Source organism: Heptranchias perlo, chromosome 5 (assembly GCF_035084215.1).
Source record: "Heptranchias perlo isolate sHepPer1 chromosome 5, sHepPer1.hap1, whole genome shotgun sequence".
NCBI lineage: Eukaryota > Metazoa > Chordata > Chondrichthyes > Hexanchiformes > Hexanchidae > Heptranchias > Heptranchias perlo.
Window position 1 is genome coordinate 20,477,100 of NC_090329.1, and position 16,310 is coordinate 20,493,409.

At 45.4% G+C, this 16,310-nt stretch overlaps 1 protein-coding gene across 9 annotated transcripts in view; it reads left to right on the forward strand.

The window, feature by feature from the left end:
• dst (dystonin) overlaps positions 1-16,310 on the forward strand; it is a 394,574-nt gene that overhangs the window by 267,373 nt on the left and 110,891 nt on the right. For all 9 annotated transcript variants that reach the window (XM_067984067.1, XM_067984069.1, XM_067984065.1 and 6 more), the window contains one exon: positions 1,094-2,565. In XM_067984067.1, the coding sequence (XP_067840168.1) occupies positions 1,094-2,565 (1,472 nt within the window). The remainder of the gene's footprint in view (positions 1-1,093; positions 2,566-16,310) is intronic.

A 16,310-nucleotide genomic window follows, 5' to 3' on the forward strand; every position in this document is an offset into this window, starting at 1 on the left:
ACCTATCCTCATAATTTAACAATTTTAGCCCCGGTATCATTCTGGTAAATCTGTGCTGTACCCCCTTCAAGGCCAATATATCTTTCCTGAATTACTAATGAAGTGAAAGAGGTCTAATATAGGTAATCACTATTATGCAGCTATTTTGCATGCTGAGACCACAAAATGCTATTGGATTAATGACCAGTTAATCTAAATAAAATGGAGCTTGATAAAACTGAGAAGCTAGTGTTACAGTAAGAGCATGCAAGATTTGAGATGCATTTTGGAAGGAAGAATGAGGAGAGGCAGTATAAACTAAATGGTACAATTTTAAAGGGGGTGCAGGAACAGGGAGATCTAGGGGTGCACATACACAAATCTTTGATGGTGGCAGGACAAGTTGATAAGGCTGTTTCTTAAAAAAAAAAGCATATGGCTTTATAAATAGAGGCATAGAGTACAAAAGCAAGGATGTTATACTAAACCTTTAAATCATTGGTTAGACCCCAGCTGGAGTATTGTTTCCAATTCTGGGCAGCACACTTTAGGAAGGATGTCAAGGCCTTAGAGAGGGTGCAGAGGAGATTTACTAGAATGGTACCAGGGATGAGGGGTTTCAGTTAAGTGGACAGACTGGAGAAACTGGGGTGGTTCTCAGTGCAGAGAAGGTTATGGGGAGATTTAATAGGTGTTCAAAATAATGAGGGGTTTTGATAGAGTTGATAGGGAGAAACTGTTTCCAGTAGCAAGAGGATCGGTGACCAGAGGACACAGATTGAAGGTAATTGGCTAAAGAACCAGGGGAGAGATGAGGAGAAATATTTTTATGCAGTGAGTTGTTATGATCTGGAATGCACTGCCTGAAAGGGTGGTGGAAGCAGATTCAATAATAACTTTCAAAAAGGAATTGGACAAATACTTGAAAAGGATAGATTTGCAGGGCATTGGGAAAGAGCGGGACAGTGGGACTAATTGGATAGCTCTTTCAAAGAGCTGGCACAGGCACAATGGGCTGAATGGCCTCCTTCTGTGCTGTAAGCTTCTATTGGGGGGTGGGGGAATCAACACATTTCATAAAGTAATATTCTGCCATTATTTTTATTTGGTGCAGGAAATCGAGTCCATCAACTTCAGTCAGCACTTGCTAACTCTGAGCAGTTTCAGCATATGTTCGATGATTGTCAAGCCTGGCTAGGTGGAAAATGCAGCGAGCAGACCCAAATGGCTCCCATATCTGCTAAACTCGATCGTCTGCACTCGCTGATCGACGAGCAGGCGGAGTTTCGGAAATCTCTGGCCCAGAAAGCTGGGTCCTATGAGATGATCATGGCGGAAGGCGAGTCTCTGCTGCAGAATACGCAGCCGGGGGCAGAGAAGACGGCCTTGCAGGGCCGGCTGGCAAAGCTCAAGGCCAACTGGGAAGAACTGGCCAAGCAGGTAGAAGACAGACAAGAGAAGCTGAGGGACTGTTCCCAGAAAGCCCAAAAATACAGAGAATGTGTTGAACACCTGCTACCGTGGATACAGGAATGTGAAGCGAAGGTTTCTTTGGTGCAAGTCTGCAGTGACGCCGCAGAAATTGAGTCTTCGTTGGCAAACATTAAAGCTTTACAAAGTGACGTAGACAAACATCGGAGGCCGTTGGAGTCTTTAAATAATGCCGCCGACAGCTTGATCGAAGCTAGTCAGGCTGATCTAGGCGATATCCAAAGCGAGAAGGCTTCAGTCAACCAGAAGGTTGACTTAGTGAACGAACGTCTCCGTCTCAAAAAAGATTCCCTGGATGAGGTGGCGAAATGCGTGAAGGAGTTTCAAAATTCTCTCCATGACGTGAAGAAGCAACTGGATGGAGCTAAACAGCAACTCGAGCTCCATGATGCCCTTGGGTCCCAGGCGTACAGTAACAAATGCTTGACCAACATGAATGCCCAGCAGAAGGCGCTTCAAGCTTTGACGTCGCAAGTGGAGAACGTCAAGCATCTTGCTCAGAGGTTGGCTGCTGGTACCTTAGATGGAGCTGGTACACCATTCCTCCTGCGGCAGGCCCAGACCTTACAGGAGGATTATGGGTCGGTGAGTCAGCAAGTGCGGGAAAGGTGTTCCTTTTTGGAAACCAAGCTCCAAGGCATCGGACAGTTTCAAAACAACATCCGGGAAATGTTTTCCTTATTTGCCGACCTGGACGATGAACTGGACAGCATGGCTCCCGTGGGAAGGGACCTGGGATGTCTACGTGTCCAGAAGGATGGTATCCAAGGGTTCATCATCAAACTTCACGAGCTAACAACGAGCATCGAAGGCGCAAACAAAGAGAGCAAGCAGATGCTGGAGTCGGCAAGTTCTCCAGATTTACTGGGGTTAAAACGAGACTTGAACGCTCTAAGCAAACAGTGCAACAAACTGCTGGACAGGGCAACGATCAGACGAGAGCAGGTAGAAACCACCCTTGCTCGTGTTGAGGAATTCAGCAGCAAAAGCAAGACGTTCAACGAGCTCATGGCGATCGCTGCAGAGCGAGAGGAGAGTCAGGGCAGTGTTGGAATGGAAACGGACGTCATCAACCAACAGTTGGAATCGTTCAAGGTACAGTGCCATTTCTCAATCTATCTCTCGGCCTTGGAGCGAATTAGTTGCACGATGGATTGTGGGTTGTTTTGGATTATTCTGTATAATCGTGGCTCTAAGTTGTGCCAAACAGCCGTTGGGTGCACAGGCTCCTCCGACGCCATTAACAGATTGATTTGTGCTGTTCTGAAATCGGGATTTTTTTTTTTGCTGAAACTGAGGAAGGAAGCTGCGAAATATTAACGGGCAAACGGTCAGCTGAAGTGACTGCACATTTGCAAGAAACGGCCAGGGAAATATACGGGGCAAATTCGGTCAGAAATGAAATTCGACCTCATTCGTATGGGTCTCCAGGCACAAATAGGGATTTCTGTTACCTAATGGGAGAGGGAGAAATTGGCTGGTGAGCATGTCCCTTGAGGACGTTGTGTTGTTTCACTGAGGTTTTACTGACCAGCCCCCCTCTTCCCCCAACCCACCTCCTCTACTCTGACCAGCATTACTCCTGCCTTCTTTCCCCAATTTTCTCTGCTTTCCTCCCCTTCTTTCCTGAAGGCTGGGGCCATCGAGTTATGTCAAATCTACAGCACAGAAACAGGTCATTCGGCCCAACTGGTCTGTGCTGGTGTTTATGCTCCACACGAGCTTCCTCCCACCCTACTTCATCTCACCCTATTAACATAGCCCTCTATTCCTTTCTCCCTCATGTATTTACCTAGCTTCCCCTTAAATGCATCAAAACAGCAGGCTTTTGGCATCCCTGGGATTGAACCACCAACCCTCTGAGTTAACAGCCGACCGCACTGACACATTGCGCCACGGAGAGAGAGAGGCTTCTTCACCCAGTCCTCCCTGCTGGGACCCGAGGATGAAACTTCATTTTTAATCCAAAGGGAATCCTTTACCAAGGTTTATCATTGATCGGCACAGTCCCTGCCTGGCTGGACAGTCAAGTGACAAGGAAAAGGGATGGCACAGGTTTTGGTCACCTGAGAAAGATCAAAGACATCTGAAGGAAATCTAAAAGGATCTGGCAATGACCAGAGGCAAAATTAATTAAACTAGAATTGAGGTAGGTGCCAGTGGGTCGATACTGAGTTGCAAAGGAGTACTGAGTGAAGCAAGTGTTCACAATATCTAAGCACTAAAACTGACCCAGGACATTTCAAAATATGAAACTTTTCAAAAAAAAACAAAAGACTTGCATTTGTATAGTGCCTTTCACGACTTCAGGATGTCCCAAGGCACTTTACAGCCAATGAAGTACTTTTTTGAAGTCACTGTTGTAATGGAGGAAACGTGGCAGCCAATTTGCACACAGCAAGCTCCCACAAACAGCAATGTGATAATGACCAGATAATCTATTTTAGTGATGGTGGTTGAGAGATAAATATTGGCCAGGACACCGGGGCGAACTGCTCTTCGAAACAGTGCCCTTGGATCTTTTACGTCCACTTGAGAGGGCAGACTGCGACTTGGTTTAACATCCTGTTCGAACGACAGCGCCTCCGACAGTGTAGCACTCCCTCAGCACTGCCCCTCCGACAGTGTAGCACTCCCTCAGCACTGCCCCTCCGACAGTGTAGCACTCCCTCAGCACTGCCCCTCCGACAGTGTAGCACTCCCTCAGCACTGCCCCTCCGACAGTGTAGCACTCCCTCAGCACTGCCCCTCCGACAGTGTAGCACTCCCTCAGCACTGCCCCTCCGACAGTGTAGCACTCCCTCAGCACTGCCCCTCCGACAGTGTAGCACTCCCTCAGCACTGCCCCTCCGACAGTGTAGCACTCCCTCAGCACTGCCCCTCCGACAGTGTAGCACTCCCTCAGCACTGCCCCTCCGACAGTGTAGCACTCCCTCAGCACTGCCCCTCCGACAGTGTAGCACTCCCTCAGCACTGCCCCTCCGACAGTGTAGCACTCCCTCAGCACTGCCCCTCCGACAGTGTAGCACTCCCTCAGCACTGCCCCTCCGACAGTGTAGCACTCCCTCAGCACTGCCCCTCCGACAGTGTAGCACTCCCTCAGCACTGCCCCTCCGACAGTGTAGCACTCCCTCAGCACTGCCCTTCCGACTGTGCAGCACTCCCTCAGCACTGCCCCTCCGACTGTGTAGCACTCCCTCAGCACTGCCCCTCCGACTGTGTAGCACTCCCTCAGCACTGCCCCTCCGACAGTGCAGCACTCCCTCAGCACTGCACTGGAGTGTCGGCCTAGATTTTGTGCTCGAGAAGTGGGACTCGAACCCACAACTTTGACTCGCGGCGAGAAAGCTACCATTGAGCCAAGAATAGCTCGCTCCCTTTTCAGAGCATGCATCTGTAATAAATCAACAGTGGCACAAGTGACATAGCGGTGGGGATAGAAACGAGCATGCAGGAGGAATGTTGTCTGCTTTACCTTCAAAGAAAGCTAGTGTTAGTGCTGCTAAACATCTTGCTGAGGTGGAGAACAGACACTTGTCTGTGCTACTATTCCAATGCTCTTCTGGCCGGCCTCCCATCTTCCACCCTCATTAAACTTAAGCTCATCCAAAGCTCCTATATTACAACAGTGACTACACTTCAAAAAATACTCCATTGGCTGTAAAGCGCTTTGGGATGTCCTGAGGTAGTGAAAAGTGCTTTATAAATGCAAGTCTGTCTTTCTTTTTGCTGCCTGTATCCTAACTCGCACCAAATCCTGTTCACCCATTGCCCCTGTGCTCGCTGACTTACATTGGCTCCCGGTCGGGCAATGTTTCGATTTTAAAATTCTCAACCTTGTTCAAATTCCTCCATGGCATCACCTTCCCCCCCCCCCCTCCCCATCTCTATAACCTCCTACAGCCCTATAACCCTCCAAGATCTCTGCCTTCCTCCAATTCTCTTGTCCATTCTCCCCGCCCTTAGCCCCACCATTTGCGGCTTTAAGCCATCTAGGCCCCAAGCTATGGAATTCCTAAATGAACCTCTCTGACTCTCTCTCCACTTTTAAGATGTTCCTTAAAACCTACCTCTTTGACCAAGCTTTTGGTCACCTGTCCTAACATCTGCTTATGTGGCTCGGTGTCAAAATTTGTTTGATAATCGCTCCTGTGAAATGCATTGGGACGTTTTGCTACGTTGAGAGGGCTATATAAATGCAGATGGTTGTTAAGTTAACTAGTCTCCAGTATGGCAGGTGGTAAGGTTGCTGTAGGTAGTGACAGCTCTCCAAGGTTTGGGAAAGAGAAAAATCAGATGTGGTTCCTGCTGCTGATCCAACAGACTCTCGACGGCACGTGTGAGAATATTGGATAAAGGGATGACTGGACTTGGTCTCTCTCCCCTTCCCCCCCCCCCCCCCACCCCCAGCCCCACCAATGTACAAGTAACCTGCCAACACTTCACCTGTACTCAGACACGAGGAATGGTCTTTGGGTTGAGTATCGAGGGTGTCCAGTGCATGTGGAACTGTATCCCAGTATATGAGAGAGTACCTTCAGGAGAGGAGGGAGGACAAATTACAAGAGTGGAAATCATTTTGTTTTTTAAACTGTTCATTTGCAGAGTGAACGCCAGGGCTCTGTGTAATAAATATTTTTATTATCACTTTCAGTACTTTGTGTTCTTTGCAGCGATTAAAATATAAACGAGTTTTGGTATCTAATCATCCAGCAGAATCATTTCTGGATGTATTTCTATTTTGAAGTATTACAAATATTTTGAAATAATGAAGCACAATACACAAATAAAAAATAAAATCGTCATGGTCTTAACCTTCTCAAATTGTATGAAGCAATATTCCAACCCATGACGCCTCAGAGGAATGTTTACATACTCCACTGGCACTCAAGGTAAGTTCCAGTTGTTGAGAATATGTGACTACAGCTCACGATGCTCCACAAAAAGTGTATTGAATGGTTCCAACGCTGTCCTGGCCGGCCTCCCAACTTGCACCCTCCGTAAAATTGAGCTCAGCCAAAACTCTGCTGCCCTTATCCTAACTCGCACCATGTCCCGGTCACCCATCACCCCTGTGCTCACTGAACTAAATTGAGGCAACGTCTCAATTTTAAAATTCTCATCCTTGTTTTCAAATCCCTCCATGGCCTCGCCCCTCCCTATCTCTGTAACCTCCTCCAGTCCTACAATCCACCGACATCTCTGCACTCCTTAATTCTGGCCTCTTGCGCATCCTTGATTTTCATCGCTCCACCATTGGCTGTGCCTTCAGCTGCCAAGGCCCTAAGTTCTGGAATTCCTTCCCTAAACCTCTCCACCTCTCTACCTCTCTCTCCTCCTTTAAGATGCTCCTTAAAACCAACCTCTTTGACCAAGCCTGTCCTAATATCTCCTTATGTGGCTCGATGTCAAATTCTGCCTTGACTGAGTTCCTGTGAAGCGCCTTGGAATGTTTTATTACGTTAAAGGTGCTATATAAATGTAAGTTATTGTTGTTTAACTTTACTGCTCCCAATGGGTCCATGCACTGCTCAGCGGGGAAGAAAAGCATACAGATCAGGAGGGTTTCTAGTTCGTGCTGGGTCAGCTGAGACGCCAGTAGGGATGGTATAGTTGGCCACTGTGCCCGTGAGACAGCGAGGGGTGGAAGAGATGTCTGAGAGAACCTTATGGAGGTTATAAAAGAGATAATGGGATAGAGAAAATAGAAACTCAGGCAATACCTCACACAAGGCAGCTGCACAAGAGGGCACAGGATGGGGGACGTGAAAGTGTACAGATGTTGGGGAATATATCCTCGCTCTCTCTCCCTCCCCCCCCCCCCCCTCCCCCCCCCCCCCCAACCCTGCAAAACGAGGTGATGAACAGCTGGAGCAGGTTGCCAGGAAGAGTAGGTGAAGCCAGGACTCATTTTTAAAAAAACAGCCCGATGACATTGAGATAAGGCTACAGTTGGAAGAATGAGACCTATCTTGTAAAACCAGCCAGGATTCTTACTCCTGATCACTAACCATTCACTAGTGTTGGAGAGTCCTTGTGTACAGAATTAAGTGAGAGCAGGTTTAGATTTTTAGATTCAGTTGCGATGTCCCCACTGTGCAATAGCCTGCTAACATTCAGTGGGCTCGCACGTTAAGGATGACGACTTGGCTGCGGTGTTGGAGAGCTCTGGTAACTGTGCACAGCAAGAGTCCGGCCTTCAGGAGAGATGGGGGAATAGATATGTATAATAAAATCAGAAAAATGTTGCTGTTGACCTTGTGCATGACATAACTAGCTCCCACAATAAACTTAGCACATGTAGATGTGTGAATACATTGTACAGGAAGCTCTGATTCCCTCAGAATACCCAGTAGACAATACTGTCAGAACGTGAATAATACGCGCCTAAGGAGAGCTTGCTGCACAATATATGCTGACAGTTTCCTTTCAGCAACCTGGCTTGACCCCTGGGCTGAAACTCAAGCCGTACAAAGAAAGAAATTCCTGCTCAGGACTTGGATTTTCTGCATTGCAAGGGCACAGGTCGGAAGGGTATTTTTAGTAAATGAACTCTTCCTTCCAAAATCTCCCTTACAACATATCCTTAAAGGGAAAGGGAGGGATTGCTTCTTCAAAGTACTCTCCTCGTCTACATGGAAAACCAGTAGATTCACCGTGATTGTATCGTGCCGATTTTATAGACAGGCCAGTTTTGCTTGGTTTGGGAGTCAGTCATCCGTCAGCCTGACTTCAGACTTGACCAAGAGCCGATTCAGAGCGGCAGGACTTTGGAGAATTGCGTTTGGGGCTGGGGATGTGGATATCCCGGCTGGTAATGAGGTCTCATAGTAACTGTCAGCTCAGGCCTCTTCCCGATTAGTGGCCCCAACTGGTTGCTATGGATTCACTCTGGGGAATGATGATGTGTAATCGGTGACCTCACCAGAACAGTCCATCAGGACGGGTGACTCAACTCGAGGGGCTCCGCACCACCAGTCAAATTGATGTTTCTACAAACATCTAAAATAATGATGAACGGATTATTTTTTCGACACAGAATGCGAGGGATATTCTGGACAAAAAGTATCCACTGACCCTTTCCTTCCCCTTTAAGTACGCCTCATTTGTTTTGTTATTGTTGTTTCTCCCCACCTCCATTGATGGCTTCTTCCCACAATTTTCCTCCTGTTCTACCTACTCATAGAATCTTACAGCACAGAAAGAGGCCATTCGGCCTATCATGCCTGTGCCGGCTCTTGGAAAGAGCTATCCAATTAGTCCTACCCCCCCCCCCCCCCCCCACCCCGCCCATTCTTTCTCCTTAGTCCTGCAAGTTTTTCCTTTTCAAATATTTATCCAATTCCCTTTTGAAAGTTATTATTGAATCTGCTTCCACCACCCTTTCAGGCAGTGCATTCCAGATCATAACAACTCACTGCGTAAAAAAAAATTCTCCTCATATCCCCTCTTTTTTCTTTTACCCTTTTTCCTTTGATATGAATCGAAGGCGAAGTAAATATTAAACTCTAAATCCTTTGTATTAAATTGGATATGCATGTGCTTTATTGAGTCCCCATTTTATTACTTCCGACGCCAATTTGTCTTTCTTTATAGCAGGGTCTGTTTTTTTTAATATCCTCCAGTGCTTTACTTTTTATTCCTCTTTGGTTCCCCCTAAATCTATGGAGCAGTGATGTCGAGGTGGTGGTGGTGGGAAGAAATGATTCGTCCGTAAAACAGGATATTTGATCCATGGGTTAGATTATGAGGAGAGATTACATAAACTAGACTTGTATTCCCTGGAATATAGAAGGTGAAGGGGTGATTTGATTGAGATTTTTAGGATTTTGAAAGGAATTGATAGAGTAGATAGTGAGAAACTTTTTCCCCTGGTGGGGGAGTCCAGGACAAGGGGACATAATCTTAAAATCAGAGCCAGGCCATCCAGGAGAGAAGTTAGGAAACACTTCTTCACGCAAAGGGTGGTAGAAGTGTGGAACTCTCTCCCAGAAGAAGCAGTAGATGCTAGCTCAATTAATAATTTTAAATCTGAGATCGAAAGATTTTTGATAGCCAAAGGTATTAAGGGATATGGAGCCAAGGCAGGTGGATGGAGTTGGGATACAGAATCAGCCATGATCTCATTGAATGGTGGAACAGATTTGAGGGGCTGAATGGCCTACTCCTGTTCCTATGTTTTGTTCCTCTTTTGGTTCCACAGCTTTTCTGTGTTCTTGCCTTCCTGAAATTCAAACATTTGAATAAGCAGTAAAGAATAAATCTATGGAGCAGTGATGTCGCGGTGGTGTTTGGGGGGGTGGGGGTGGGGTGGGGAGAAATGACTCGTCTGTAAAACAGGATATTTGTTAGAAAGGAGCTGAAAGAAAGGGCAGCGGGATAAGAATTTCAAAGGAACACAGGGAGATGGCCAAAGGTTGTTGCTTCCTCTAAGACCAGAGGCTAATGTTGCAACAATTTCCATATCCTGTTGCTTTTAATAGAAAGTTAGATATGAAACTTTTTTTAAAAAATCCTGATTAATGCACGTTCGAATGTGCACCTGAGAGCATTAGTAAATTAATACGATTGGTACATAGGAACAGGAGTAGGCCATTCAGCCCCTCGAGCATGTTCTACCATTCAATTAGATCATGCTGATCTGTATCTTAACTCCATGTACCTGCCTTGGTTCCATAACCCTTAATACCCTTGCCTAACAAAAATCCATCAATGTCACTTTTGTCATTTTCAATTGACCCCCAGCCTCAACAGCTTTTTGGGGGGAGAGATTTCCAGATTTCCACTCCCCTTTGTGTGAAGAAGTGCTTCCTGACATCACCCCTGAACGGCCTAGCTCTAATTTTAAGATTATGCCCCCTTATTCTGAACTCCCCACCAGAGGAAATAGTTTCTCCCCCACTACCCTATCAATTCCTTTTGATTTTAAAGTAGATTTTAATTGGTCAAATATTTCCCTAATGGTGCGTTTCTTGTACTAATTATACATTTAAGAAGTTTTACCAAATTCTTTAATATTTTGCAGAGAATCTTTTGCTTCGATCAGGATTACCTTGAGCACATCTGTACATGAATGCAGATGGTAGATGAGATCATGGTGGTTGCTCCTGGTGTGATGTATTAGTTGATTCGAGTTGAGTACTTAGAATGACTAATGATTTCAATTAAGGGCCTTGCAGATGCAGATTCCTTTTTACGTTCAGCCTCAAGTATTCTCAATGCTGGGAATATTTCCAGCATTTTAACATCTTACATTATGAAAATTACCAACCATTTTGTTCCGCACTGTGTATTCATGAGCTGACACGGTCATTTGATCCACCGTTTAATATTTAGTAGGAAAGAACTTGCATTTATATAGCGCCTTTCACGACCTCAGGACGTCCCAAAGTGCTTTACAGCCAATGAAGTACTGCTGAAATGTAGTCACTGTTGCAATGTGGGAAATGTGGCAGCCAAATTCTGCACAGCAAGCTCCCACAAACAGATAGCGACCGGATCATCTGTTTAAAAGTTGGTTGAGGGATAAATACTGACCAGGACACCGAGGAGAACTCCTCTACTCTTCAAATTAATGCCGTGAGATCTTTTATGTCCACCTGAGAGGGCGGACGGGGCCTCGGTTTAATGTCTCATCTGAAAGACAGCATCTCTGACAGTGCTGCACTGGGAATGTCAGCTTGGATTTTGTGCTCAATTCTCTGGAATGAGGCTTGAACCCACGACCTTCTGACTCAGGCGTGCGTGCTACCCACTGAGCCACGGCTGACACCAAGGAACTGGGGAGGCTTTCATGTTCCTTCCTGATGGGCTTTAGCTGAGCTCATTTGCGGAGAGATGTTCCTCACTGCTTGGCCTTGGTTGCTTTGACCAGTTTTAAAGGGGCAATTTTGGGGGATATTTTCCAGGGAAAGAAACTCACTGTAATCTTAAAATCAGTGTCAGGCCATTCAGGAGTGAAATCAGGAAGCACTTCTTCGCACAAGGGGCAGTTGAAATCAGGAACACCCTCCCCAAAAGGCTATGGTTTCTGGGACAATTGGAGCTTCCAAGACTGATGTAAATAGATTTTTGTTCAGCAAGTGTATTAAGAGATATGGCGGTAAATGGATTTGTGGTACAGATCAGCCTTGGCCTAATTGAATGGCGGAACAGGCTCGATGAGCTGAATGGTCTACTCCTGTTCCTGTGTTCCTATAAACGAGTGGGGAAAACTTGCTCTCGTGTCGCAGTACTGTTTCACCGTTGTGGTGGTATCTGCTGCAGTCTCAGTGGATGAGGAGTCTTGTTGAAGAGAAATCCTGACAATGCACCTTCTGAAAGGAGCAGATGGAGAGTGAAAACAAACATATGATTTGCAGTGGTGTTTTCGGTGAGTTGTACAGATAGTGGTGGAGACTTAGTAAAACCTGGTCAATAAATGTAATTTGTAGTGTACAACATGAGACTGCACAGTATATTCCAATATATTTCTCCTAGCATGGGATAGTGTTTCTCTTTCATCAGTTGGCAAAACCTTTGTGTACGAACAAAATACTTGATCAGACAATATATGCGTCCTAACTTCTGTACTTTATACCTGTGTGTTGCACATGTGCGGCAACATGTTAAAAGGTAACCGAGGAGTTCTGAGGGTATAAACTGAGTGAAACGAGAGCTGTTTATTATACTGTCAAAGCACTACCCAGCGAGTTAATGGGTACACAACAACAACTTGCATTTATACACAACCTTTAACGTAGCAAAACGTCCCAAGGTACTTCACAGGAGCGATTATCAAACAAAATTTGACACCGAGCCACATAAGGAGATATCAGGACAGGTGACCAAAAACTTGATCAGAGGTAGATTTTAACGAACATTTTAAATGACGAGAGGGAGGCGGAGAGATTTAGGGTGGGAATTCCAGAATTTAGGGTCTAGGCAGCTGAAGGCATGGCTGCCAATGGTGGAGCGATGAAAATTGGGGATGCGCAAGAGGCCAGAATTGGAGGAGCGCAGAGATTTCGGAGGGTTGTAGGGCTGGAGGAGTGTTAGAGATAGGGAGGGGAGAGGCCATGGAGGGATTTGAACACAAGGATGAGAATTTTAAAATCGAGGCATTACTGGACCGGGAGCCAATGTCAGTCAGCAAGCACAGGGGTGATAGGTGAACGGGGCTTGATTCGAGTTAGGACACGGGCAGCAGAGTTTTTGGATGAACTCATACACCACGCGGTTTGGTGTTGAGCCCTATAGACCAGGAAGGGTCCATCCTCAATCTCAATCAGGTTGGTGTTAAGTGCCCTACAATTAGAGTCAGTGCCTCTGGGCTGGGGAGGTGGAAGATCAGCCAGGCTTCCTGATTGCCAAAGGAACATAGGAATTGCCAGACGAAGAAAGACCACCGTCCATCTAGTTCGCCTTCTACCATTCTGATACAACAATAATGGAGTTGTTGACTAATCATAGCAATCAATCTGTATCAATTAGTCTACAACAGACCCAGACAGGAGGCGAGGAAAACCCCTAGTGGTGAAGAGCTTTGGGAACATAGGTCATCCAGTGACTCCTGCTGGAAAACGCTCTTGTGTGCACATCAAGTGAAGCTATGATCGGGCTCAGTTTGTGAGTCCATGATGACAATTGCTGACTTGGGTGAGGTACTGGAGAGTTGGTGTCCATGGGACTGTGTTGACCAAGGTTTAGAACCGTCAGAAGGTGAGAGGAGGAGAAAGAGTAAATTCAGGGCAGGAAGGGTAGGGGAGAGAAAAATGATCTAAATCCTAAGGTGATCCCATGTTCCTATATTACAGGCTTGAATCTAACACTCCTGCACAACTTAGGTTATACAATTTGCATGGAACTTGATTGATGGTAGATAGTGATTGTGATGTCTTCCAATGTGAGTCTTCTATTTGTTGGTTCAGTTTTTTGAGATTCTTGTACGTTTGGAAGTATGTGACTGTTGGGTCAGAGGAAAGGACAGGTCACCCATGCCATTATATTTCCGTCTAAGTGACTGCGGCGCGACTAACGGCATAAATCCAAGAAATTCATGATGGCCTTTGACTGCAGCAGTGAGCTGAGCGGTGAGAAAGGATTTTTATTGGCTTTGGCGAGGCTAACGGCGGAGCGGCGCAAATGTCCCAGCAAATTACGGCATTACACACTTACTCCGTTATTTCTGGGAACTTTTACCTACTAACAATGGCGCATGTCCTTTATATGACATAACTATGGCGCGTGTTTCCAGTAAATTCCGGCCCATCGTGTTTGATCGTTAATAGTAATGAAAGGAAGTGGAGATTTTAGAGAAATGAGTCCCCCCATTATGTTCATGTCAAGAGATGTATTTTGTTTGGGGGAAATGACTTCACATGGGGTACCAATTATAAAATGCAATATGAAAATCAGTAACCGAGGTTGAGCTTTGCCATAACCGGTGGGATCTGGCATCTTGTTCGCCTTGCATCTGTAACACGTGTCTAGAAAACAGATGCGACTTGTGAAAAACTGAAGTAGTACCATACGTGTCGGCAGAATGTTTCGTGCTTCACGTTTCCTGGTCGTTGGTACAATGCAATTAAATGAAGGGCTGCTTAAACCGATTGCAATTGAAAACAAACTGAATAGTTTTTTTCAGTCGCAGCACTGATTGTGAAGATTAGCACTTTTAAGATATTAAGACTTGAGAACACTCATGCTCACATTTCCCGTTCTATAAATTGCAACATAATTGCACTAAGTAAACTGAAAAAGTGGAAGTTTTTTGATTTTTAGTGTTGCTGTAAAAGGCACATGACAACCAGAGACTTGAGCACATAATCTAGGCTCACACTCCAGTGCAGTACTAGTACTCATTTCTACACCTACAGCTATGTTACCTGTGCCACTATTGATTTAGTACAGATGCATGCTCTGAAAAGGAAGAACGCAATCCTTGTCTCAGTGGGTAGCACTCTCGCCTCTGTGTCAGAAGGTTGTGGGTTCAAGTCCCACTCCAGAGACTTGAGCCCATAATCCAGGCTGACACTCCCAGTGCAGTACTGAGGGAGTGCTGCACTGTCAGGGGTGCCGTCGTTTGGATGAGACGATAAACCGAGGCTATGTCTGCCCTCTCAGGTGGACGTAGTAGATCCCATGGCACTATTTTGAAGACGAGCAGGGGAGTTCTCCAATATCCTGGCCAATATTTATCCCTCAACCAAATATCGTTAAAACAGATTATCTGGTCATTATCAAATTGCTGTTTGTGGGACCTTGCTGTGCATAAATTGGCTGCTGGGTTTCCTACACTACAGCAGTGGCCACGTTTGAAAGTACTTAATTGGCTGCAAAGCGCTCTGGGATGTCCTGACATCGTGAAAGGCGCCAGATAAATGTAAGTTCTTTGTTTTTTTTATATGACCTTCACCAGATAGAGTCTCTACCTTGCTTCAGATTGAATGTTTGTGAAATGCCTTTTTTTTCCAGACATGAAACTCAACCTTGACATTTGTCAAATCCCATGTGTGTTCCAGCCTCACTGAGAATTGACTGTTTCAAGGTAGAGACAGTCGACAGGAAACAGATGCAATACAGCACCTTATTAGATGGGTTCGAGAAAACCCTTGAGCTGATGTTTGTTCAGCACTATCTTCCTTTCGATTGTGTTCTGCTTATCCGAACTTCCTTTGGTGCCATTTCTTTTTTGACTGGTGTTTGCAGTAATTCTGCTGAAAGGATTCCCAATGTGTTTGCTTTAACATGTTTTGAACTGAAGCTCAGAAGTGTATGATTTTGCCAGGAGGCAGTTCGTCATACACCCCGCCCCTCCTTCTCTCAAGACAGCTGTGATTGGACAACCATTGTTAAATAAAGGTTTCTTCACCCACTCAATGATGTCTGCGGCCTGGGGTATTTTTAATAATGACTTAATCTTGCTGGGGATTTAGCATTGTGTTGATTTATTGCACTACTTTGGCCTCAGTTCGCTCAGACACTGGTTACAAAGTCCTTAATTGGTTTTGTCTGTCTTCAGAGCACTTCAGTCTAATTATTATTGGGGCTGTTACTACAGATCTGTAATGTTTTTTAAGCTGGTTTAAAAAAAAAGTTTTATTGTTGCTGAGGTATGGAGGAATGATCAGATTATGATGTGTGACCATTTGCTCACTGACATTAAAGTAAATGCAGAGTTTGTGGAATTAATATCTTACATGGTTATAGAAACTTTTAGAAGATTTAAATTTAAAAGCAATGAAGTGTTACTGATTCACCATTTTTGGTTTGGAAAAAAATTAATTATTTGGACCATAAAGGAGAAGCAACTCTTTTAAAGAGCCTGTAAGAGTCTTGCATTAGGGGACTTTATTTTAATGAGTTGGATTAATGAGTCAAGTTAGATTTGAGAGACTAGATTTCACACACAACCATAGTTTAGGTTAATATTCCTTGTGAAATGCATCGTTCATTCCTCAGCAGTACCTGGATCACTTTATTTGAACAATGGAAGTTAGATTGTACATCGTGTTTGAAACTTGTTTTCTTCCTTCCCCCGAAGGCTGTGTGGGTGAGTGCGCTGCTCAGTGAGGACGACTAAGCCGTTCTGGCTAGGAAGCTACTAGTTCAATCCCCAGTTTCTGCTGAGAGACCGTACCTCAGTCAGGGCGATGATGGGTGTGCAACACTAGGCCTTGGAGGAGGAAAATCAACCGTTGCTGTCCTGTATTCTGGGGGGAAAGTGCGTGTGATTATTTGTTTGTTTGTGGAATGTGTACAATACTGAGATTTTTGTCCACCGCTGGTTACCTTGAGAAGATGGAGGTTGGTCGTTTTGTTCAGTAGGCATTTGTGGTTTGCTAGGCCCGCTTCAGAGG